This window comes from Solanum dulcamara, chromosome 10 (genome assembly GCF_947179165.1).
Source record: "Solanum dulcamara chromosome 10, daSolDulc1.2, whole genome shotgun sequence".
In the NCBI taxonomy this organism is placed as follows: domain Eukaryota; kingdom Viridiplantae; phylum Streptophyta; class Magnoliopsida; order Solanales; family Solanaceae; genus Solanum; species Solanum dulcamara.
The window spans coordinates 73,939,088-73,964,696 of record NC_077246.1 but is presented as its reverse complement, the minus strand read 5'-3'; the positions used below and the strand labels follow the sequence as shown (position 1 = coordinate 73,964,696).

General features: G+C 36.9%; 4 protein-coding genes and 1 pseudogene across 4 annotated transcripts; 4 read left to right on the top strand and 1 right to left on the bottom strand.

Moving 5' to 3' along the window:
* The first annotated feature begins 154 nt into the window (after positions 1-154).
* LOC129904985 (pentatricopeptide repeat-containing protein At2g35030, mitochondrial-like) lies at positions 155-4,020 on the top strand. Its single transcript, XM_055980394.1, has 3 exons — positions 155-2,382; positions 3,530-3,670; positions 3,932-4,020. Exons 1-2 carry the CDS (start codon positions 499-501, stop codon positions 3,569-3,571), a joined length of 1,926 nt encoding a protein of 641 aa, XP_055836369.1. The 5' UTR covers positions 155-498; the 3' UTR covers positions 3,572-3,670; positions 3,932-4,020.
* LOC129869978 (12-oxophytodienoate reductase-like protein) lies at positions 3,942-5,461 on the top strand (annotated as a pseudogene).
* On the top strand, positions 4,572-7,126 carry LOC129904986 (uncharacterized protein At3g28850-like). The gene is made up of 2 exons (XM_055980395.1): positions 4,572-6,692; positions 6,752-7,126. The coding sequence occupies exon 1, from the start codon at positions 5,633-5,635 to the stop codon at positions 6,689-6,691; it is 1,059 nt and encodes a 352-aa protein (XP_055836370.1). The 5' UTR covers positions 4,572-5,632; the 3' UTR covers position 6,692; positions 6,752-7,126.
* A 308-nt stretch (positions 7,127-7,434) lies between these two features.
* LOC129870092 (flavonoid 8-hydroxylase 1, chloroplastic) lies at positions 7,435-17,035 on the bottom strand. Its single transcript, XM_055944683.1, has 7 exons — positions 16,196-17,035; positions 14,626-14,813; positions 9,529-9,618; positions 9,246-9,432; positions 8,961-9,158; positions 7,971-8,158; positions 7,435-7,865 (listed from the first exon to the last, which is right to left on the bottom strand). Exons 1-7 carry the CDS (start codon positions 16,715-16,717, stop codon positions 7,610-7,612), a joined length of 1,629 nt encoding a protein of 542 aa, XP_055800658.1. The 5' UTR covers positions 16,718-17,035; the 3' UTR covers positions 7,435-7,609.
* Positions 17,036-18,097: 1,062 nt separating this feature from the next.
* On the top strand, positions 18,098-25,088 carry LOC129871195 (DNA-directed RNA polymerase V subunit 5A). The gene is made up of 4 exons (XM_055946076.1): positions 18,098-18,440; positions 22,792-22,968; positions 23,645-23,758; positions 24,579-25,088. Exons 1-4 carry the CDS (start codon positions 18,174-18,176, stop codon positions 24,702-24,704), a joined length of 684 nt encoding a protein of 227 aa, XP_055802051.1. The 5' UTR covers positions 18,098-18,173; the 3' UTR covers positions 24,705-25,088.
* The last annotated feature ends 521 nt before the right edge of the window (positions 25,089-25,609 follow it).

Sequence of the window (25,609 nt, the reverse complement as noted above, 5' to 3'; positions counted from 1 at the left end):
TTTGTTCTAGTAATGATACGATATATCATTAATGAGAAGCTTTGATAGTCATACAACTGCTATGTAACATGTTTAATACCACCAGAAGTTGTATAGCCGCAAAAGTGTTATGATATTATTTAAAACCACAAATTTTAAAAGTATTACATTCTTTATTAAATGTGAATTCGACTGGAGTAAAAGATGCTGAATAAATTCAAATGGGCAACAAAATGACAATCTGACAGTGTAATGTAGCATATTGTAAAGCTGATTTTATGCAAGTATCAATAAGGTAACAAACCACATCATTACTAATGTTGGATTTTATGAGGGCTAACTAGCCTCGACTTATTATCTCCGTAAATTTGGATTCGCGCTAGAAAATTTCCGAGGCAAAGCACACACTAACAAACAAAAGGACTTTATACCTAGGCCTTGAACTTCAGAACTCTAGAGCTAGCTTATATTTTGCATTAGCCAATTGATCTAATAGTCTGCAATGTGCCAAGGCTTGAGATGTTGAAGCTGTTTCTTGCTCCAGTAAAGCTTAGACATTTTTTCAGTTTCTGCAAATCAGCCTTTAACCTTCAAACTAAACTTCACTTCATCAGTCAACCCATAAAGCATTATTCTTTACTTCCCAGATTAGACTACACATGTAACCAAGATATTTCCAGGTCAAATAGGATTATTTCCAAGCTAAGCAAAGAGGGTCAGGTTGATGAAGCTAGGAAGCTGTTTGATAAAATGTCGGAACCAGATGTGGTGTCATGGACAGCGATGATTTCAGGTTATATAAGATGTGGGAAGATTGATAAAGCAAGGGAATTGTTTGGAAGGAATGATGCAAAGAGAGATGTTGTTACTTGGACAGCTATGCTTGCTGCGTACGCGAGGACGAATCGGATTCTTGAGGCTGAGATGCTTTTCAATGAAATGCCTGAGAAGAATGTGGTTTCATGGAATAGTTTGATTGATGGGTATGCAAGAAATGGTAGAATTGATAAGGGTTTGGAATTGTTCTGGAAGATGGGGGAGAGAAATGTGGTTTCTTGGAACATGGTTATAGCAGGATTGGCTCGGAATGGGCGAATCAACGAGGCAAGAGTGCTTTTTGATCAGATGCCTGAGAAGAATGTGGTGTCTTGGACTACAATGATAGCAGGGTTGTCAAAAAATGGGAGAGTCGACGAGGCTAGAACACTTTTTAATAGGACTCCTGAACGCAATGTGGTTTGCTGGAATGCAATGATCACTGGGTATACACAAAACTCGAGACTTGACAAAGCGTTTGAACTGTTTGAGATGATGCCAGAAAAGACCATATCTTCGTGGAATACAATGATCATGGGCTTCATTCAAAATGGGGAACTCATCAGAGCTAGAATATTGTTTGATAAAATGAGGCAGAGAGATGTGGTTTCTTGGTCAATAATGATTAATGGCTACGTGCTAGAGGGGAAAAGTGAAGAAGCACTAAGAAATTTCTGTGACATGCAAATGGATGGTTGGGTGAAACCAAATGAAGGGACTTTTGTGAGTGTTTTGGGTGCTTGCAGTGAATTAGCCGGTCTTAGTGAGGGAATGCTAATTCACCAAGTAATTAACAAAACAATATATCAGAAGAATGAAGTGGTCATATCAGCACTTATAAACATGTATTCAAAATGTGGAGATGTAGCAACTGCAAGGAAAATATTTGATGATGGCTTGAGAGGCCAGAGAGATCTGATCTCTTGGAATGTTATGATTGCAGCATATACTCACCATGGTTTTGGAAGGGATGCAATCAATCTCTTCAAAGAAATGCTGCAACTGGGATTCAAACCAAACGATGTGACTTACGTGGGATTGCTTGCTGCCTGCAGCCACTCAGGTTTGGTGGAGGAAGGGTTAAAGTACTTCGATGAGCTTTGTAGAGAAGATTCCATAAAATTGAGAGAGGACCATTATACATGCCTTGTAGATCTCTGCGGTCGAGCAGGAAAACTCAAAGAGGCCTTGGATATTATTGAACGGCTTCCAAGAGCAGAATCAGCGTTCATTTGGGGAGCTCTTCTTTCGAGCTGTAATCTTCATGGAGATTCAGAAACAGGAAAATTGGCTGCAATTAAACTCTTAGGGATCGAAGAAAAAAGTTCGGGAACCTATTTGTCATTGTCAAAATTGTGTGCTTCGAATGGAAGGTGGAAAGAAGCTGCAAAGCTGAGGACACAAATGAAGGACAGAGGATTGAAGAAGCAACCAGGTTGTAGCTGGATAGAAGTAAAGAACATAGTTCATGTATTTTTAGTTGGTGATACATCTCATTATGAAACTGAGGTTATTCACTCATTACTTGGAAACCTTCATATGAAAATGAAAAGGACTGGTTGTCCACCAATAGATGATTCTTCAGAGGTAGAAGATTGTCCTATTATCTACTAAGTTTTTGTTCCCCCCTCTTCTTTTCCTGTTCATGTTATGATTATCACTACAAATGTTCTTCTCCTATTACTGTTGTTTACAAATGTTATTTTAATTATATGATTCCCTATATGGTATGCTGGTACCCCATTTTTTGGTTTCTTACAAGGTAGGCTCGTGCCTGGACTCCCTCGTGAAATGAAGGTTCTAGTAGTAAGATAAGGACCTTTTCCTTAAGTACCCGCTCTTGAGTTTAATCATACCTACTGGTAAGTACAGTAGACCCCCCTCCATACAAGGCACCAAGGTCAAATGTCAAGTTGATTGGTCATATTTAATTTTATTTTCAACTTGCATTAATATTTCATCTATCATTATCTGTGTGATAATTATTTTACTAGCTTGGACTTTAGAACTCATGCTTTTGTACCTCCTTTGGATAACCAAAACTTATTTATTAATATTTACTAAAAAAATTAAAGAAAATATTAGTGGATGAGTTGGATTTTGTAATAGGGACGCCTTATTGGACCCACTTCTTGAATTATTCAGCAGTGTTACCAATTTGTCTTACAAGGTCATTTTTAAATCCAAGTTGTAGAAGTCATGATACAAATTTATACTAAAAATGCCATCATAAATAGTAGTATAAACTATAAAGTTAGCTGCCCCTTCAAGTTAGCATAATTATTAGTGAGAATACCTATTTAAAAATTGGCATAACTTGTATATGAATTTGGATACGTAGCAGCTAGTTTTCTGAAGCAAATAAGAAAAGAGAAGATCATTCAGAGATGGCATCAAACTCCACCTCAGTTCCTCTCCTTACTCCTTACAAAATGGGGAGTTTTGAGCTGTCTCATAGGTACTGTTTAGTTCTTGTTTTTATAACCATATGGTATTCGGAACCCACTGGCCAAACTAATTCAGTATTGGTGCCATGTGGGGGCCATTAAAGGGAGAAGGATTAGGATCTCCCTCAAACCTGAGAACTTTGGTTAATGCTGCAGGGATCCCATCCATCTCACCACATTCCGTGGTGGTAACAACAACAACAAATACTTCTTGGTTTATCGTGTACTTTTTCCTTTTGCATGATTGAGAAACTGAAGCATATATTGTATTATGTTGTGATATGCAGAGTAGTGATGCCACCAATGACAAGGAACAGATCATACAATAATACTCCACAGCCACATGCTATTGAATATTATGCTCAAAGAGCCACAAAGGGAGGCTTTCTGATTTCTGAATCAACTAGTGCTTCTGACATCTCCAATGGGTAAAGAGTTTAAATTTCTCTGTATATGTTTTTCTGTTTATGAAAATCTTTATATCTTAAACGTTTTTATTACAGATGCTGTCTGTAGAAATTTGTAAGTCACTAAATATAGTGAACAAAATATAGTGTTAGAGAACTCCAAATTCTTGAAATTTGAAATAAAATTTGTTCAGACGAAAAGAAGTACCTACTTATAATTCATAAAGCCGACCCTAACTATGTATATTGAGATTGAGATTTTAATTATTGTTGTATTTAAAGGTCCCCGAATATGCCTGGAATTTGGACTGAAGATCAAGCAGAGGCATGGAAGCCCATTGTTGTCTCTGTTCATGGCAAAGGTGGTGTCTTTTTTTGTCAACTTTGGCATCCAGGGCGACTATCCGATTCAAGTCTCAACAATTTCCTTATAGCTTGGAATGCAGGTAATAAGTTCATATAATTAACTTGGATCTGATATATTGCTAGCTAGATTCTCACTTTTGCTGAGGGTAATTTGGCCTAGCCTCTTTATATGGACTTGGGCAATCCTTGTCTCTCGAGCTAGCTAGCTTTTATTGTTCTGCCTTTGCTAGCTAGCTTATTTTTTTGATTGAGTTATGTTCATGATCCATTCTTTTGATAAATGTTACTAATGGAAGAACAATAATGAATGCTCTTGTATTTTGTTCTTTACGATGTTTAGTACCTAACGATGGTGAGTATTTCAGACCAACACCAAAGCAACTAAAAGCTAATGAACTCCCTCTCATTGTCAACGATTTTAGAATTGCAGCCCACAATGCCATTGAAGCAGGTAATGTGTCCATCAATTTAACACAACATTACAACATTGCACAACTTTTACTTGATAAACGATCACTTAATTAACATGTCGTTGTTCCTCAAATTGAAAGATTTGATGGAGTGGAGATCAACTCTGCAAACAGCTACATAATCGATCAATTCTTGAACGATCAAGTCAATGATAGGACCGATGAATATGGTGGAAGCATTGAGAACCGTTGTAGACTTGCTCTCGAAATTATAGGAACAGTTGTGGAAGAAATCGGAGCAGACAAGTTGGCATAAAACTCTCTCTGTTTTCCGAAGTGTACGGAAAAAAAGACTCGAACCCATAAGCTCTATCGACTTATTTGGCTAGTGAACTCACTAAGCTCGGAGTTTTATATTTACATGTGTTCGAGCCAAGGGACGAACCTCGTTGCCTCAAATCAATTAGAAAGGTTTTTGAGGGGACACTTATTGCTTCTGGTGGCTACAATAAAACTGAGGGAGATAAAGCAATTGCTGAAAGTTATGCTGATTTGGTCTCATTTGGACGTTTGTTTTTGTCAAATCCTGATTTGCCCAAACGTTTTGAACTGAATGCACCGTTGAACAAACATGATAGGAGCACTTTCTATAGGTCTGATCCAGTTGTTGGTTACACTGATTACCCGTGTCTTGAAATTACTTGTTAATTAGGTTATAATCTTTGTGAAGACTATATTGCTCGGACTCTTAAAAAATGTCAACAGGTACCTATTGGTTCCTCTAAATTTAGTGCAGTCCGACCAACATAGGTGAAAAATAATGTAGTTTGCTTCTAGCTGATAAAAAGGGGGTATTGTTTTCTAAATAATAGGAAACTTACTTTGTATTGATGTATTCAAGAAGTTGTGTACTTTTATGTTCTAGTTCTCTAGCTAGCTTCTTGGATGTGGAGTGTGTCAAATTATGATGTAATTTATATGAACCAGTCAACTATGCCCACTGATATTTGCTTATAATCTAGATCATTGTCGAGCATTTATTTTTTGTTTTTTCATATATCCATAGTTTGAACCCGAGACATCTTATTAAAGGTGGAGGGATGTATTTATCCACAGCACAAGTGGTAGGCTGTCACCCTTGCATTTTCCCAATTTATATAAACCAGCTTTTCTCACTTCCATTTATTTCACTTTTTTTCCCAATACTATGCATCATTTTCAATACTTGTCAAAGACTAGATTTTTCGTGGTGTATTTGAAGAAAGATTCAATCTTTTTGGTGTTTCCATTAATGGGTTGCTCTGTTTCTCGTTACTATCATGACTTTATTACCAGAGATATATCAAACTCACATTCGCAGTCCCCATATTCTTCTTCAATTCCAGTTTCAACAACACTCTTCCTACCGACACCTCCAATTCACTATCCACCTCTTTGTAAAGGGGACTCCAATCATTTAGTTTCACTCACTTCCTCTACCTATGGATCGCTTGATCCCCGAGTTCCAGACAACCCCACCACATGTGAAGGTGACCCTTTATCTCCTGATGCAGCAATCAACACTTGGGAGCTCATGGAAGGCCTTGATGACTTAGATTTTCGTATGGTTTATGATATTCAGAAAGAATTTGTGAAGTCTAATGAGATTGTTGAACATCCAGATACGAAGCCATTGTGGAAGCATTTGTCTGAGGAATCATTGTTGGCGAAAATGGATCCTAATTTAGCTTTAAGTTATAGAAAAGCATTGTACTCTTCCAAGCGATATGGGCATCATGATTTGAAAATAGTTAGGTTTGTGGAGTCATCAGATGATAGTTCAAGTTCTTTGAGCTCATTGTTGGCTAATACTGATATCTACTTAAAGGGTACTGAAGATAGGATTGTTCTGTATTTTACTAGTCTGAGGGGAATCAGGAAGACTTATGAAGATTGCTGCTCCACGCGTATGATCTTTAAAGGGCTTCGGATATGTGTAGACGAAAGGGATATCTCTATGGATTCATCGTATAGAAAAGAGTTACAAGGTGTTTTGGAAGGTAAAACACTGAGCTTGCCTCAGTTGTTTATAAGAGGGAAGTACATTGGTGGTTTAGAAGAGATTAAACAACTTGGTGATACTGGAGAATTGGCTAAGCTTTTGGAAGGGTTCCCTGTTATGATTGATGATATCACTTGTCAAAGTTGTGGTGAGGTGAGGTTTGTACCATGTCCTGGTTGCAATGGAAGCCAAAAATTGTTCAAGAGGAGGAAGGGAAGTCGATGAGGTGTCCACGTTGCAATGGAAGCCAAAAATTGTTCAAGAGGAGGAAGGGAAGTCGATGAGGTGTCCACGTTGCAATGAAAATGGATTAATTCGTTGCCCCGGCTGCTGCCCTTGAATGCAGCTCTTGCATTATATTGGCCATGTTCATGCTTCACTGTTTTAACTGAGGGTTCTCTGTTATTACTAGTATATTGTATATGGATATGTCTAGGTGCAAAAAGTATATTGTATATATTTGTGGAGTTTTACCTATTCTTAGTAGGTACATGTTGCAGTAAGTTATTTAGTCTCAACTTATGTCGCTTGTGTCGCTTGGACTCTCCAATAATGCCAACATAGGTTCTTGAATCCATACATTTTTTGAAGAATCCGACACGACTCGATTATGATAACATTTAGATGGTTTTTTTCTAGTGCAATTACAATATACTTAACAAACTGGGAAAACTTGTCTGCATCATTTATTGTCGGTGGCTACTAATCTTCTTGCCTTATTATGAACCAAGTGGAAAATGCAAAATGCCAAAATTCAAGAGAAATAATTAGTTATGGCCCATTCCTTAATAATGATAACGATATTACGTAAGAAGTCAATGGACAGTTGCAATACACTGGAGCATCTCTAATTAATCACCTGAAATTTTGGCTCTTTTTTATTTCTCCGTTAATTAAATATTTATACAACTTTTAGATAATGGTCTAAAGATGCATTTTAAGCAAACTGAAAATGTTATGAGCAAACGTTACTCAAAACAGTCTAAAATTTTGTAAACTTTAAACAACAATCTAATGTTTTTTCAGTCTCAAAGTAGCACTATAACTTGTACATGTTTAGCAGATGTAGAAACCTTTTCTGCAAATTTCAACTATAAGTAATTTGTTTATACAGCTCCAATTCATTATGACAATATTCAAGTGTCAACGGAAGGCGTGGTCGTAATCGTGGAAATGGAAATTTTTGTATATAAAATGAGATAACCATCTCGAGGCCACGAAGCATAGTAATGCAACAGTGACCAAAGAATACCTTGCCACCACAGACAACGTGCCCTGCTTTGCAGCAGCAACAATTCCGATCACACCAATGGAGGCAATCTGCAGTATAACTTCAAGAGCATTGAGACCTTTATATGCAAGATTGCAACTTGTGCAATTCACTGTATGAGTCCAATATCTGAAAGGAAGTATAAACATGGCATTTTTAATGTTAACTCAACGTCTTCGTCTCTAAAAGGTTCTTGAAAGTCTACATTACAAGTGTGGGAATGAACGAACGAACCTGTCCAGCAGCTGCTCCCTTGGAGGAGTTGGCGGGAGGTCTCCATTGTACTTTCCACGCCAATCAACTTGACCACCTGCATATTTGTTTAGCCACCTTCTAAAAGCAACAACGATGGCATCTGCCTTTGTTGGCAGATAGCAAGCTTTATGCCAATTGTAAGAGCCAATTTCCTTTAGCTTGTGCTCCTTCATAATGGAAAACAAATTAAATGAGGAAGAAAGACTCGTCATATTGTAAAAGGCAATGTTTCACCTAAAAGCACCAGGCTTCACCGGAATCCAACTTACAAACAGTCATGCAATATGTTGTGGGTCCAATAGCGGGACTATGCTCAAGATTTGTTGTTTGAAATACAAGGTAGTAAAACGAGCACATTGTGAAGTTGGGGAGCTGGGAACACAATCTCCTGCAACTATAGGTGTCTATTTGGCTATTCAGCCTTCTTTTTAATATGTTTTTTTTTTGTTCATTTCATTCGATTGTGAATAGCAAAGCACACAGTAAAAAGATAACCACAACATAAATATTAACAGATGGGGAGTAAAGCCGCAGACAAGAAGAAATGGAGAAAGTGAGGAAAGGGGCATGGACCGGTAGAACCCAAAAGTTTTTGATGAAATAAATCCCACATATCCTCGGCTTTCCATTCGAAAAGTAGCTTTTAACACAACTTGAGACAAGTTAGGAGTAGCGTCAGCAAAATGTGGTCAAATCACATATCTAGACTTACTTTGTTGAGTAGTATACAACATAGTGAAAATAGCGCCGAATCATGATATTGCTATATAGAAGTTCAACAGATATGCTTGTTTTCTTTTCGTGGGACTTGAAAGGGTCCTTGTACATAGTAAACGTCTCTAAAGCTTCAGGCATATGTAAATCACAAGTCTTCTCTATTTTTTAAAGTTAACAACCTTCTGAGGAACAACTAGATTTAACAAGAACACAATAAAAATTGAAAAGACGCAATAAAGAAAATTGATTTACCTCCACATGAAGAAGATACAAATCAGAATCCAGAATTAGGTTTTGCCCCAGGTGAAATATCCAACGTGGAATTATTCGATCTGCCCAAGTGGCAAAGTTTCTTGGAGATGCAAATATAATTCTGCTATGACCTGGACTAACCGGAATACAGATGAAAACTAAAAGTGCTTTTTTCTGCTTCTCAGCTGAAGGTTTTTCCTGCATGAAATATATATTTAAACTGCTGCAAAGAGTACCAAATAAATGTTGAAGTATATGGAAACACAAGACCATGAAATCAATTACCTGTACAGCTCCAGATGATACATCAGTTGTTTTGCCCTGAGGTCCTCCAAAAGCAAAATAACTATAATACACACAAGGTGGAACAAATGTGTTCCGTCCAGGTCCCTGGTTTGCAGTAATGGCATTTACATCCAATTTTGTGACAGTTATGTCGAGTGGTCTTCCTCCTTCTCTATCAGCTTTCACAGTGCATAAACAATTCTGTTAGTCTGATGAAGTTACTTACACATGTAAAGAAAAGAATATAGAATAAAATGTGTACGGGATAGTATAAGTTTCTTATCTTTTGGGGGCTACTGGAACATTCATAATGCCATAATGTGAATATTGGACATGAGCTGGGTCCATAAGGTTTTCAATCAGAAGCTCATACCTGAAAATTATCGGATTCGTTTCAGATTATAACTAAAATAAATAGCAAAGTAGGTGAACTTTCCAACATTATCAACTTAAGTGTCAACATCAATTCAGATGAGCAAGAAGGTAGTTTTGGTCATACAAGTTTACCTGATGATTTATTCCCGCGGTTTCATAATTTATTCGACAATGATTTATCCTTGTATTTGTTAGACTTTTAAACTTATAAGAACAAAATAAGGTTTAACAGAACTTTTATTCATTCATATGGCATTTTTCATAAGGCTTAGACACATATAGCTATATAAGCTTTTTCAAAAGTAAGTAGAGTCCATACCTATCCAACCACTTACAAAGCAAATTCCATAAAACAAGGATTACCTGTCCTTTACAAACCAAACATAACATTTAAAAGAGAACACTATTAGACTAAAAAACTATCTAGAAAATCTCATTTTCTAACACTCCTCCTTGAGATTTTTCTTGGATACTCCCAGCTTAGCCCTTAGAACTTCAAATTTCCCCTTAGGAAGAGCCTTGGTCATTGTCTGCAATCTGCTTATCTGAGATGCAATGAACAAGTTTAATTTCGTCATCCTTATCTGCTTGCCTGATAGTGTGAAACTTCACATTTATATGATTGCTACGACCATGTTGCACTGGATTTTTGGCCATAGATATTGCTGACTTGTTGTCAACCTTAATGACAGTAGCTTCAATGTCATTTTGCTCCAGATCACATAGAATCTTTCTTAACCATAGAGCTTGATTAGTTGCACCAGCAGCGGCGATGTATTCAGCTTCTGCAAAAGATTGAGCTACCACCTCTTGCTTCTTTGAATTCCATGGGAACATGCCTGAACCAAGTATAAAAGCATATCCAGAAGTGCTTTTCATATCATCAATGCTTCCTGCCCAATCTCTATCTGAATAACCCATCAATTTCCCTTGCTCTTCCTTTTTAAACCAAATATCAAAATCAGCAATTCCCTTGATATACCTCAACGTTCGCTTAGCGACACCAAGATGAACTTGACTTGGAGCATGCATAAATCTCGACAGAAGACTTGCTGCGAACATGAGATCAGGTCTTGTTGCTGTCAAATACAACAAACTACCTATTAGACTTCTGTAAACTGCAGGATCAGCCCTATCACCTCCTTCAAACTTCGAAATCTTTTCACTGTGAACTAGTGGGGTCGATACAGGCTTGCATCTCTCCATCTTGAATCTTTTAAGAATATCCCATGCATATTTTCACTGTGAAATGAAGATTCCATCTGTAGCTTGATGAATCTCCATTCCCAAAAAGTAATTCATTTCACCCAAATCTGACATTTCAAACTTGGTCTTCATTTCTTGCTTGAATTGATTCATCATAGCTTCATTGCTTCCTGTTAACAGAAGATCATCAACATAGAGTGACACCAAAAGCACATCTCCTCCTTTAGCCTTCTTCACATATAAAGTGGCTTCATTTTCACTTCTCTTGAAGCCACAATAAATAAGATAAGAATCAATCTTACTATACCAGGCTTGAGGATCCTGCTTTAATCCATACAATGCCTTATGTAGCTTGTAGATTTTATCCTCCATTCCTGCAACTTGAAATCCTTCTGGTTGGTCGATATAAATCTCCTCCTGCAGCTGTCCATTTAAGAATGCTGATTTCACATCCAAATGATACAACTTCCAATTTGATTGAGCTGCCAAAGTAAATAGAAGCCTTATTGTATCATGTCGTGTAGATGGTGCAAATGTGTCTCCATAATCCAGACCTGCAACTTGCGCATAACCTTTCACAACAAGCCTTGCCTTGTATTTATAAACTGAACCATCTGGATTAAGTTTGGTTCGATAAACCCATTTCACCCCTATTACATTTGTGTCTTTTGGTTTATCAACCAACTTCCAAGTGTCATTCTTCTCTATCATACCAATCTCCTCCTTCATAGCTTCAATCCAAACTTCATGTCTTGATGCTTCTTGATAGCTATTTGGTTCTGAGATTGCAACATTACATCTTTCATATATCTCAGAAAGGGACTTTGTTTTCAAAATGGGCGAATCAAGTGAGGATTCCCCATCTGATTCTTCATCTTTTTCCAAATTTTCAGAGCCAAATGATTGGATTTCAGGAAGCGGACGTAAGTTCTGAAAATCTGCATTATCTTTCTCAATTTGCTCCTTACCCCAGTTCCAATAAGCATGCTCTTCTACTACAACATCTCTTATGATGGAAATACTTTTTGTTTGCAAGCTGAAAACTCTATAACCTTTGGCTTGCGATGAATAATCAATAAAGATCCCCAATTTACCTTTCGATTCAACTTTGCTTCTTTTGACTGAAGGAACATGAGAATAGCAAATCGAACCAAAGATTTTTAAGTGCTTGGCAGATGGTTTTGTTCCACTCCAAGCCTCAATAGGAGTTTTTTTATCCACAACTTTAGTTGGCAGCCTATTTAACAGATATACTGAAGTATAAACAGCTTCTTCCCAAAAACTTTGCGGTAGTTTCTTTTCAAGCAACAAACATCTAGCCATTTCAACAACAGTCCTGTTCTTCCTCTCCGAGACTCCATTTTGTTCGGGTGAATAACTTACTGTCAACTTGTGATCAATCCCCATATCTTCACAATACTTATTGAACTCATTTGAAGTGTATTCACCACCATTGTCCGATCTCAAAGACTTCAGCTTACAACCACTTTGTCTTTCAACAAAAGCTTTAAATTTCTTAAAAACTGAAAATACTTGAGACTTGTTACTCAAAAAATACACCCAAGTCATCCTTGTTAAGTCATCAATAAAGAGAACAAAATATTTATTTTGTCCTAAAGATGATGTCTCCATAGGTCCACACACATCAGTGTGAACTAGTTCAAGTTTTTCAGTTGCCCTCTAGGTAGCACTTTTGGGAAATGATTTCCTATGTACCTTACCCATTTGACATGCCTCACAAATTTCTTTAGATAGTGAGATCTCAGGTAACTCTTTAGTCAAGCCTTTCTCATACATAGACTTTAAAGTAGCATAGTTAAAATGCCCATATCTTTTGTGCCACAACCATGACTCATCCATACTTGCAAAATTTGCACTATCAAACTTCCCATCTAAAGGAAAAGATTTATCCACCATTTCTACTTTAACAATCAAACTATCTTTAGAGTCAAAAACCAAACAATGTTTGCCCTTAAAAAATAAGGAACAACCTTTCGACATCATTTGAGCCACACTTAACAAGTTACATGCTAAACAAGGAACATACAACACATCATATATAAACTTTGTACCTTGTATAGTTTGAAAGGCAATTGAACCCTTTCCATGTGCATCGACTGTTTCACCATTTCCCATCCAAACTTTAGCTTTGAATGACTTGTCAAGTGTGTGAAACAAGAGCTCATTTGCGACATATGACTCGTACATCCACTATCTATGAACCATGAGGATTTGTTGCTTGTGTTTTCTTCGTGAGAAGCCATAAACAAGCTTTCTTCTTCCTTTTCCGACTCTTCAACAAAATTTGCCTACTGCGCATGATGTTGCTGTGGCTGATTCTGCTTGACCCTGCAATTTTTCTCAATATGACCCATCTTTTTACAGAATCTACACTGAATGGATGGCTTTCCTTTGAAACAACAGTCTTTTTCTTGATGATTGGTTCTTTTACAATGGCTGCAAGGTGGAAACTTCCATTTCTTTGAAGATTCCTTCCATGGTTTTCCCTTTGCTACTTTATCTCCTTCCATCCTTCTATTGTCCTTCACAGGCTGTTTGCCTTTATGTTGTGCCTGAAATGCCACTTCTGCTACTTCTCCATCTCTTATACTTGATCTTTGTTCTTGGGCTTGCAACTTGCTGATCAGTTCTGCAACCGATAAAGTCTTCAAATCACAAGATTCCTCTATTGCTGAAATCTTGGACTCGAACCTTACTGGTAAGCTTATCATCATCTTCTTCACCACCTTTGAATCTGGAAAGGTTTCACCAAACAACCTTATTTTGTTTACAATTTCCACAAGTTTGGCAGAATACTCTTTCACAGTATCTCCTTCTTTCATCCTTAACATCGCAAATTCTCTTTTAAGAGTTAAGAGTTTGATAGCCTTCACTCTGTCACTTCCATCGAACTCCTCTTTTAGCTTCTCCCATGCTTCTTTGGGTGTTTCACAAGCCATTATTCTTGTGAAAATCACATCTGAAAGTGCTGAATGAAGACATGTGAGAGCCTTTGGTTTCCTTGACTTTGAATCTTCATAAATCTTCATTTGTGCAACTGTTGGATTTGGTCCAAGTGGAGGAGGATCATCTTCACTTTCTATTGTTTCCCATAGACTAAGAGCTTTGAGATAAGCCTTCATCTTTATCACCCATATGTGACAATTTTCTCCTGTAAACATAGGAGGGTCTGCACCCAAGAAGTTGTTGGATGCCATGTTACTGCTGCTCAGCTCTCACCCTAGAAGAACTGGAGAAAACCTTAGTTTTCTTGCCTTCACAGATCCCTCAAGAAGAGGGCTCTTGATACCACTGTTAGACTTTTAAACTTATAAGAAAAAAATAAGGTTTAACAGAACTTCTATTCATTCATATGGCATTTTTCATAAGGCTTAGACACATATAGCTATATAAGCTTTTTCAAAAGTAAGTAGAGTCCATACCTATCCAACCACTTACAAAACAAATTCCATAAAACAAGGATTACCTTTCCTTTACAAACCAAACATAATATTTAAAAGAGAACACTATTAGCCTAAAAAACTATCTAGAAAATCTCATTTTCTAACAGTATTACCGTTAAGATTGAAACTACATTTTTACAGAGTTTGCTTGTTGACATTATAAGGTTTGAATTTCTTCTGCTTTCCGCCAATGATCACCTTTTAGATTCTATAGGTTATATTCCCCAACCCCCTCTTCCCTTCTGGAAAAGAAATGTTTTTTCTGTTCTGAAAAAATGAAACAGTTTCTGAAGAATTTCTCCACAAATGATAATTGGATGTCTCTGTCTGCTTACCCATATGATATATCTCTGACCATGAAGGTTTTCGAAAACGAACTGTCATCAAGTTCAGGTATATAAGGAGGCTTTTTCGTCAAATATATGTCCTTGTATAGAGGATCAGAGTTTGGCCAAAACCAAAGAATGTCATTTTGCACACAACTTGGATAAACAGTTGCACAAGCTTTTTTGGACGTATGAACCTGCACGGCTAAAACAAAAATGTCATTTCCAGTTAATTTGAGTAGAGCTAATGCAAATACTGTTGTAAAATTGTTTTCAAATACCAGTGCTTAGCTGTAGGCAATTCCGAGAAGTAGACAATACACAAACTTCATGTGTTTGGAAAATGAATATTCACATTCACAAGGAAAGAGGTGAAAAAACCAGTATAAAGGAATATCAAAGACAATGACTTACGACAGTTATCATCTTTCATCAGACAATAAAGATAGAAAGCCTTCACCAGTTCTTACGAACTTCCAATCATCATTATAAAGGACTAAGGTCTCACAGGTAAAGGTGGTAAGCTAAGATCACAAGGGTATTATCCTTTTTATTGTGAACCCAGTTGATTAATTCTTCAAATAGATGTCATGATGAACTGTGCATGAAATGTAGGATGTCAAAATGCAAAATACTCGAGTTCTTTACCAATAAGTTTCCTAGGAAACCTTTAAGAATAGAAGAAAGAGAAAAACAGATGGTTGATCTATACCTTGACCTGATGACAATAGTAAATTATCTGCTCTACCATTGGAATTGGAACTGATATTTGACCATATTGATACAAATATTTCATTGATAATTTTGTCTAGTTATTTTGTTTTATTTAAACGGAGTCTCCAGCAAAAGTTACTGCTAGGCAACAAGACAGCCTGTGTTATTCAAGTTCTTGAATCCATGGGCTGAAGAACTGCCAATCAATTATGTCTCGATCCCAAATAAATTCAAGTGGCCAGCTATATGAGTCCTTGTATTCATTCCACTCCGTTTAGTACCTTATTCCCTAATATTCTCTATTCTATACACAATCAATATTATATTTCTTCTTACCAGGAGCATTGGCAGAACTAGAATAGGTAATAACTTCTCAATTCTTCCACATACAGCATAAGCATATCAAAATATGCACCATGACGTTTTTCCCTTCTAAATTACCCTTTCAATATATGCTCGATACTTCTGAACAACCATTTTCGCAATGTTTGACATCCTCTGCATAGCTTTCAGACTTTCCTAATTAAATCAAGATCATCAACTGCTTCTGTGAAACCAAACACAAGTATTCAACATCACACGGCTCATCCCACAGTGTGAAGCTATGTTTACATGTTATTCTCACGCGAAAATTCTACCATGTAGTTAACAGAATTGACATTTATAGAATTCAAAATGTTGACATCTAGTTAACAGTGCAAAAGTTGGGTCTACAAGCAACAAAAGGGTCTCTATTATCCTCCTCACTTTTAGCCAAGTTAATCAACACCCAAATTCTTTTTTTTGCAAACACTTTTAAGTGACATGTGATATGATCATTACCACTTAAAGACAGTTTATATAAAGAAAACAAATAAACGATTACCGGAGGCCCATCCCTAGGAGCTTGAGGGATAAACTTGCAATCACCAGCTCCATTAAAGCACCAGCCATGATACACACACTGCAATCTTCCCCATTGATCAATTCTTCCTTCAGAAAGTGGAGCATATCTATGAGGACAAGAATCATCCATTACTTTCCATTCTTTCTCATTCCTATCCCACCACACAACCACATCAATTCCCATCACTTTCTTACCATGTGGCCTCCTCTTATCAAGATCACAAATTGGCATTATTGGGTACCACTGAGCATACCAATCAAATATCTGTTCTTGATTTTCATTTTCAGTCTTTTCATCAAATGGGGTTTCTGATTCAGTCAAGACACTTGGGGAAATAGCAGTAAAAAGCTTGAATTTTGCATTTTGGCTCTGAATTGAGGGAAAACAAGAAATGGGGTTTTCATAATTTGGATGAATATACAAGTTGGTTTTGGGAAATGAACTAGTTGAGTTCAAGTTGACCTGAAATGGTGAAAAGGAAGAAGCTTTCATAGCTTGCATGGCTGAATCTTGAAATTGATATGTTAAAGTTCAAGTCTTTCTTTAAAAACCTTCCAGGCCAAACCCATTAAGCTGCAAATGCAGAACAAAGTGGTGACTGATAAAACAACAAAAGTGTTTTGTGGCTTTCAGCAATACAACACATTCAATGTGTCATCTTCTGCAATTAATTTATGGCCAGAATTTTTATTTTTATTTTTTTAAAAAAAATAGTAAAAAGAAATAGTCAAAAGATGAAGATTAATAGACCACACATTGTCTGTCCGTCCTTGCTAGACCAGGGGCTCTGAGGAAGAAACAAAGAGGAGAGCCAAAAATTCCAGATAAGAATAAGAGGAATTTATACTTGCAATAAATCCTAATAAAATCAAGTTGTTAAATCCTTTTTTTCTATTTTTTTAATCTAGCTGTTATCCAAGTATCAAAAATATATACTTGGTTGATATAATAACTTCTGAACTTGTATGAGATAAAAATAAGACTAGAAAAATAGGATGGATCAAATATGATTCGGCATTAATAAACATAAGGTATCTTTCTTATCCACCATCGGAAGAAGCCATCGTATTTATTGGAGGTACCAAATTCTGAGTTATTTGAGGTCGGTATTTTATTGGTAGGCTTGTCTTAAGAAATTATGAGATCGGACATTAAGTTGTGATCGGACAAAATAATGGCTCGAGTCATCTGTATTTAGAATATTTACACTCTGCTTCAATCTTATATCTACTTCAATCTTATATAACAAAAACAAACGTGAGTAAATAAAAGTCTTCATGGGGTGTGAGACACAAAAAAATTCTACTAATTCACCGACATTATACTTAAACTTTGTAATCCTAAGTTTCATAGTTTTAAAGTATAATAATATCAAGCTTTTTCAATAACACTCCCACCTATTAACATCAACTCAGACTCACTAAATTTCCTTATTTTGTTATTTCAATTTGATTTCATATTTTATTATTTCATTATATGGTCTTATTTATATTATCAAAACAAGCTAGAATAAACAAACTTTATGTTTTGATCAATTCAATCTGCATATTTTTGAGTCACGTCTATAAATTCAACCGTATTATTTTACGAATAAACAAAAACTACCACAAAATCTATTGAAATTATGGATAGGAAAGTGTGTGGTAAGTACTTACTAACTTAAAAATCTAGCATATATTAATGAATGGTCAATTTCTAATTAACTTTTTAAAAAGTTCCATTTCATTTTGTAATTTTTTTTTTTAACTTTGAAGTAACTGAACTTGTAAGCACAAAATTTTAATATAAGAACTTTTTTTCTTTTTAAAAAAAGAAAAGAAAGGAGTTGATTAGAGAAAGTGGAGTAATAAATACTAGAAACTTTAGTCCCCAATTATTCATTTTAATAAAAGATATACCATAATGTTCTTTGATAATTATAACACAAAACCCCCCCAAAACCCTTGAAGGAACCTAGATGGATCTTAATGGTTTAGCGATGGATGTTGATGGAGAGAATTTTGGCACTTGTTTAACGAGCTTTGTTGATGATGGTACAGTTGAGAGTCACAGATACTTTCTTGCTCGCAGAACTATGCTCGAAATGCTTAAAGATCGTGGTTTTGCAATACCCAATTCTGAAATCGACACTACCCTTGAAGAATTTAGAGAAAAATATGGGCAAACACCTGATGTTGAGCGCCTTAGAGTCTCCGCAATGCACAGGACTGACCTCACCAATAAGGTCACTTACCCCTTTTTGAAATCACAATTATTTTTCTATAAATTTGAAATCTTTTGTTCTTGGTTGTATGGATGATAATAGATGAAACTGCTTTAAGCTTGTACTTCCTCTCCCATTTTTGTCGCATTGTTCCTGTATGGGGATTAAATTTATTAACATTCTATTAAGAGAGATTTTGATTCGGGGTACTTTATCTATCGTTTCTGAATATGTCATGTTGTTTTTAAAAAATTGAAAAATTGATGTTCGAATCCATACCGAGGTTTAGATGCTTTCATTCACATACCTGAAGTCGGGACCCTGTTGTTCTCTTTTCAGTCAGAGGGAGTACTTAATTGGATGTCTTACCCTTTAGTGAGGAAGTGAAATTGAGATTAGGGCAGGAAGCAGACACTATCAGATGAGGGAAAAACAGATGGCCAATATTCATTCAAGATAGGATATTTATCTCTCTGTGACCAGAATCAAATGGTAGATAATTGTCCTTAGAAGCTTATATGGAGAACTAAACTTCCACCCAAGGTCATTTGTGGACAGTTCTGAATGAGGCATGCCTTACTCAGAATAATTTGATGAAAAGGAAAATTCAGCTATCCAACAGATGTTATGTGTAAAAAAAGAAGCTGAAATCCTGCCCATCTTTTTCTACATTGTGAAGTTGCCTTTGATTTTTGGAGCGTGTTTATGTGCATTTCTGGCCTCAAATGGGTCACTCCAAAATCAGTAAGGGAAGCATACAGGTGTTGGTGTTCGTGGAAAGTTGATAAATCCATGTAGAATATCTGGAGAATGATACCTGTTTGCATTTTTTGGAGTATTTGGTTAGAAAGGAATATAGATGTTTTGATGGGGTCTCAACTCCCATAGATTCTTTAAAGGCTATATGTATTGCTAGTTTATTTTTCTGGTCTAGGTTGTTTTCAGTAAATAGTCCAGATCAACTGCTGGACTTCTTGTATAGAAGCCAGTTCTTTGTTTGTTGGTAAGCTTCAATTGCACGTCTTGTAACCCATGCATCTTCTTGATGCTCTTCTAAATCACCTACTTCATCAGGAAAAAAAGGGTTGTCGACAATTTTCATTTAGATACTTTAACTATGTGTCTATGCCCTTTACCTATTAAGCACTCCAAGTTCAATCAATATGTACCTATTAAAAACAAAGCTCAGACGTGACAAATAGCGTGAGTTTCATCGGGAACAAGTGTGTGAGTGTTGTTCTTATGCTAACATGGAAGCCTTTAATCGTAAAAGAAAACCCTTCTCCTTTGTATATCCCATTCTCAATCAATATGTACCTATTAAAAACAAAGCTCAGACATGACAAATAGCGTGAGTTTCATAGGGAACAAGTGTGTGAGTGTTGTTCTTATGCTAACATGGAAGCCTTTAATCGTAAAAGAAAGCCCTTCTCCTTTGTATCTCCCATTCTCAACCGAATAAGACCCCATCTTTTTCACCTTCATCTTCCGCCCCCTTCTTGCGCTTGGTCTCCAATCCTCTTTAACCAATAAATCCATAAAGCTCATCATCAGTTACCTCTTTACATGGGCTTTAAATCAAACTTTGCTTTCACAAATGAACTTTATACTTGTTCGCTGTGAAGATGGATCGGAGATATCAATTTGTTTGCTTTAATGGTAGAGATGTGAGGCCCACTTGTGGGATCACATTGGGTATGTTGTTGCAATGGTAAAAGACATGAGACAGAGAGAGAGAAGGAAAGAGAACTGAATGGTGCTCTTGTTTTCCCTTGCAGTGATGAAAAATAAAGCGAATGCTGGTTGACTTTATATTAAATCAAAATCACTAAAATTGCATAAACAACTCTGATGTTGTTCGATGGTTATCTTTCCTATAAGCTTCAACTCTTATTTTTCTCTGGTCTTCTCTGTATTATTTATTTATGTAAATGGAACCTTAGCTTAGTAAGCGCGGATGTTATCTTTTCTTTTTTGGTCGAAGAAAGTAGATGAATGGAACTGGGAAAGAAACAAATGGGGAGGGGTGGGGTTGAAGAAGACGAACAAGCTTGAGGTGGGGGGGGGACAAAAAACAACACAACAAAAACATACCCAGTAAATCCCACGGGGGGAGGGGGGAGGGGTTTGGGGAGGGTAGAGTGTACGCAGTCCTTACCACTACCTCATGGAGATATAGAGGCTATTTCCAAAAGACCCTCGGCTAAAAGTACTTGTCCCAAGAAAGAGAGAGCAACAATGTATATATACCATATCGGCTAAAACAAGAAGCGCTACAAATTCTACAAGACAAGAACAATACTAATAGCAAGAAAATGGTAGTCAGATGGCAGTAACATCACAACTAAACTAGCATGCCTAGGCCCAAGACCAACCCTAAAGCCGTCACCGGGCAATACCACATTCTACCCCTGCTAGGCTTCTATCCTTACTAGCCTTCTACCCTAATACGCAACCTCCACTCCTTTCTATCTAAGGTCATGTCTTCAGTGATGTGAAATTGTGCCATATCCTGTCTAATCACCTCTCCCTAATACTTTTTCTGTCTACCCCTACCCCTCCGCATAGCCCCCAAATTCAACCGCCCGTATCTCCTAACTGGGGCATCGACACACCTCCCCTACATATGTCTAAACCATCTCAGTCTCGCTTCTCTCATTTTGTCTGCCATAGAGGCCACTCTCACCTTCTCCCAAATAACCTCGTTCTTATTTTATCACGCCTAGTATGTTCACACATCCATCTCAACATCCTCATCTCCGCAACATGCATCTTCTGAACATGAGAGTTCTTGACTAGTCAGCACTCCACACCATATAACAACGGCGGCCTAACCACCATTCTGTAAAATTTATCTTTAAATTTAGGTGGTACTTTCTTATCACACAAGACTCCAGAGGCAAGCCTCTATTTCGTCAACGCTGCCCCAATGCGATGCGTGACATCATCATCGATGTCCCCACTATTCTAGATGACGGATCCAAGATATTTAAAGCTTTCTCTCTTGGGGATGGGTTGAGTGGCAAGCCTCACTTCCAGGCCCTCTTCATCCGATGCAACACTGAATTTGCACTCCAGGTACTCTTTCTTGGTCCTGTTCAATTTGAACCCTTTGGACTCCAAACCTCCAACCTATCATTGACTCTGTCCCGAGTCTTATCAATCAAAACTATGTCATCCGCAAATAGCATACACCATGAAACCTCTTCCTGAATAGATCGTGTTAGCTCATCCATCACCGTGACAAAAAGAAAAGGACTCAGCACGGATCCCTGATGTAGTCCCATCTCAACAGGAAAGTGCTCTGAGTCACCTCCCACCTTACTAACCCTAGTCTTGGCTCTAGCATACATATTCTTTATCGCCCTAATATAAACCATCAGAACACCTTTAGCCTCCAAACACCTCCACAGAACATCCCTCGGCACTTTGTCATAAGCCTTTTCAAGATCAATGAACACCATATGGAGATCCCTCTTTCTTTCCCTAAATTTCTCCACCAGTCTCTGCATAAGATAGATTGCGTCAGTAGTTGACCGCCTCGGCACGATTAACATGTTCTGTCAGCGCATTGAGTCGGCCTAGCTAGTAGTATTGACTATTGAGGCCTACTACTTCTCTTTTCAATGCCTTGAGTATAACGCTTACGAGTTACTTTCACTGTGCCTCTTTATATGTTAGAATCAATACTTCCATGATAATTAGAAGCACTTCCTAAATTAAAGCTTGATTGACAGTTTTTATGACTATTATTTTTCATTTAGAAACTTATGGATGAACTCTAGAGAGTATAATATTTGAAATTCTAAGATACCTGAAGTGATGGTACTGTGTCTATGATAAAGGTAATTGCACTACAAGATGGTTAAGCCAATTCTTGTAGTGGGGTATGAACTTTGATGTAGGGAAAACTGAGTTGTAGAATTATGCTTTACTTTTTGGCTTTAAGCATGGAAAAGAATTCTAAAATGTATGGTATTAAGCTTTGTGCATACTCTTTCGAGAGGTTGTTTGCGGTTCTGCGCTGCTTATCTCTGAGCTCCATATCCAAATTTCTCCTTGTGGGTTCAAATATCTTCAAATTTCTTGTTGATCAGTGCTGGAAGCGCATCAATTCTGTTATATCTATTTGATCTTATGTGAAGAGAATGCGTTCTACGTATCCATAAGTCTTCTTATGGAAATTTGGAGGCCTGTCTGGGTTCAATAAAATATATAGAAACTCAAATCATCAAAATTGAAGAAGCCAAGAAAGTCTTTGTTGCCTTAACTGGGTAGATGCCTAAGCATTTTGGAAGATGGTCTCTGATGAGAAGGACATGCATGTGCTTCATAGATTTATTAACGTCTTACATATTTGAACTGGTCGCAGGTTTTGGTCATCTTCTGTGGGCCAAATGCCGTGAAAGTGAATGTCATCCGCAGCATTTTAACTCAAATAATGAACAAGGAATCTTTGAGTCGGCTGATATTGGTCATTCAAAATCAAATGACTAATCCAGCTATAAAAGCTGTGGAGCTTTTCTCATTTAAAGTTGAAATTTTCCAGGTAAAGTATGTGTTTCTTGTTGGTGTTTTTGTTGAACAGTTCAAGTACGGAGAATAAAACGGGATACTTAATTACTTATTATGTTATTAATTAAGATGTGTTCTGCATTTGCTTTAAATATCCTTGCCAAGTGAGGCTAGATCTCAGAATAAATAAAGATTTATTATCGTTGGCATTTACCCAAGAATGTACAAAGAAAATCCTGATAGGTGTATGTTCAAAATGGCTTTCCCTATTTGAAGTCTTTAAGTTGCTTGGATCATTTAAAAGCTATTCCTCCTTAATGAAGGAAATGTTGGATTTTTAAGCCCAACGAAAAATGCTTATGACACAAAGCATTTCCGATGTTCTGTGGACTTCCAAATGTTTCTACCTGTCACCTGTGAAATAAAGAAAATTTTGAAAATTTATTCCTTGTCTGGCTTAGAAAGAGCTACATTTACGTGGTCATTTGCTCCTGGTATTTATTTTTGCCGAGACAAGTTCCAGGCTCCATTTTTCCATCTGATGAAGGTTCTATTGTATTTGGTCAAAGTTTATTTTCCTTCGCTTATTAATAGTAGGAAATGACTAAAAATTCTTTACTTCAGGAATAGAAGTGAATTTTATGCAAGCAATAGCCATTACGTCTCAGAAATATACTAAGTGTCTGGCTCCTATTTGCATACTCTTTCAGATCACAGATTTACTTGTCAACATCACAAAACATGTTTTAAAGCCAAGGCATGAGTTGTTGACCGACACTGAGAAAGAGAAGCTCTTGAAGAAGTACAACTTGGAAGAGAAGCAGGTTTGCCTTTGACAGCCTTTGAATTTGCAGAAACATGCCTGTATATCAGTACAACTGTATATCTCCTTAGTGTATCTTTTTATCCTCAACTTTCCACGAAAGCTTGATTCCTAGCTTCCTCACTTGAGTTTAGCCAGTAAAAAGATTTTATCGTCTTTTTTTCTTTCTTGAAAGCTTCACTCAAAAAAAGACTTGCTGTTAAATTCCCAAAAGGCAAATATCATTTTCTCATACATTTTACAGTCCATAATCTGGTAAGAGTCTATCTCCTTGAAGTGGTCAGAGTAGTTGTTGCCATCTAGGCTTCACAGCTAATAGAAGTCGGTCCTTTTTGTCCCCAGTGGGATGTTGAGACGTTGAGTGGTTGTCACAGTTAGCCAGGATCCCAGATACTATGGCATTTTGAGCCAAGACCTAGAACTCTTTTTCATATAGTGTTGTCTTGATGGAGGTTAATAACAGGAGCCTTCTAATACTTATCTTTCTTGACAAGTGCCTTCCAATACTTCATCTTTTCAGGAAAAGATTGGTAATTTAATGTGGTAGACTGCTGCCTTTTTTATGAATGGGAAGCATTACTTGCACTGTCACACACTACTTATCAGACATTAATATCGAGGACCTTAGGTGTAGAGACAGGTTTCCGCGTTCATCGTATGCTGACCAATGGTATTGTTGCTGTGCATTCTCTCTAATTATTTCAGCAGAAATTCGTTGTTCATATGGCTATATATGCACTTGAATCTACCACTCTTTCTTCAAACATTATCAATACAGTTTCGTTTTTTCTGAGTATTGTTATTGTATTGATGTTTTCCAGCTACCGCGGATATCTCAGAAGGATGCAATTGCTCGGTACTATGGACTTGAGAAGGGGCAGGTGGTGAAGGTCACGTACAGCAGTGAAATCATCGAGACACATGTTACTTATCGCTGTGTCTGGTGATGCAAGTATGTAAATTGATCCTATGTAGAAGCGTTGTTCTGTCGTACGTTAAATAAGTCTGCAGCAGCCTAGCTAACTTACCATATCTTGTTCCGTTAACAACATACTTTTTGAACTTTTCCTTAACTCCCTCTTCCACAACCCCTGGGGTTCCTCCCTTCTCGACCTTAGTTCAATGAATAGCTTGTAGGTAGTATTTTAGTACCTGTTCAACAGGTAGTTATCTAATTTTCCCAGTCTTTACCTCTTTTTGCCAATTAATACCATGCCCACCAGGAAACTTCATACGTTTCTTTGGTTGTAGAGTAATTTGAGAAACACTATTGTTGTCGCCCTGCATTTTGTATGCCAAGATTGTGTTTACTTACCATGTTGCAACGTTAAGGAGTTTAATAGCTATTCTTCACTGTTGCATTTTTGTATCTTCACCAACTTATATACTATTATGGAAGAGTTTAACTTCGATACCCTCCTGGTGTAAAGGAGCTTTTACACGATCAGATAAATAATACAACAATATATCTAGTATAATTTCATAACTGGGATTTGAAAAGGGTAATACATATCAAAATCTTATTCCTACATTTATAGGGTAGAGGAAAACGGATCACTTGAACAATATTTAGTAGTAAAAATTACTCTAGGTTAGTGCGAGAGATTTTTATCTAAACTTGGGGATATATTTGGGAGATAAAAGCTCATCATGCTTTGCCTTTGTAGTGTGAATGCTTATTGACAGCAAGGTTATCTTGTCGTTTTATGGTTTAATACTTTTTAATTAACACTAATCCGAATATATCCCAACTAAAAACACATTCAAAGAGGAAAAAAATGGATAATTGCGTATAGTCTTATCATGATTCATGCTATTTTTTTTGATAGTTGGAGGTCACTCATTAGACGAT

Excerpts from the sequence above, each read along its gene's own strand:
- LOC129871195 (XM_055946076.1), top strand. The coding sequence starts at position 18,174 with ATGGATCTTAATGGTTTAGCGATGGATGTTGATGGAGAGAATTTTGGC. Across the intron at positions 18,441-22,791 it reads GGACTGACCTCACCAATAAG|GTTTTGGTCATCTTCTGTGG; the intron begins GTCACTTACCCC and ends AACTGGTCGCAG. Across the intron at positions 22,969-23,644 it reads TTAAAGTTGAAATTTTCCAG|ATCACAGATTTACTTGTCAA; the intron begins GTAAAGTATGTG and ends ATACTCTTTCAG.
- LOC129870092 (XM_055944683.1), bottom strand. The coding sequence starts at position 16,717 with ATGCAAGCTATGAAAGCTTCTTCCTTTTCACCATTTCAGGTCAACTTG. Across the intron at positions 14,814-16,195 it reads CTCCTAGGGATGGGCCTCCG|GTTCATACGTCCAAAAAAGC; the intron begins GTAATCGTTTAT and ends TTAGCCGTGCAG. Across the intron at positions 7,866-7,970 it reads AGGGAGCAGCTGCTGGACAG|ATATTGGACTCATACAGTGA; the intron begins GTTCGTTCGTTC and ends ACTTCCTTTCAG.
- LOC129904986 (XM_055980395.1), top strand. The coding sequence starts at position 5,633 with ATGCATCATTTTCAATACTTGTCAAAGACTAGATTTTTCGTGGTGTAT.
- LOC129904985 (XM_055980394.1), top strand. The coding sequence starts at position 499 with ATGTTGAAGCTGTTTCTTGCTCCAGTAAAGCTTAGACATTTTTTCAGT. Across the intron at positions 2,383-3,529 it reads CAATAGATGATTCTTCAGAG|AGTAGTGATGCCACCAATGA; the intron begins GTAGAAGATTGT and ends TGTGATATGCAG.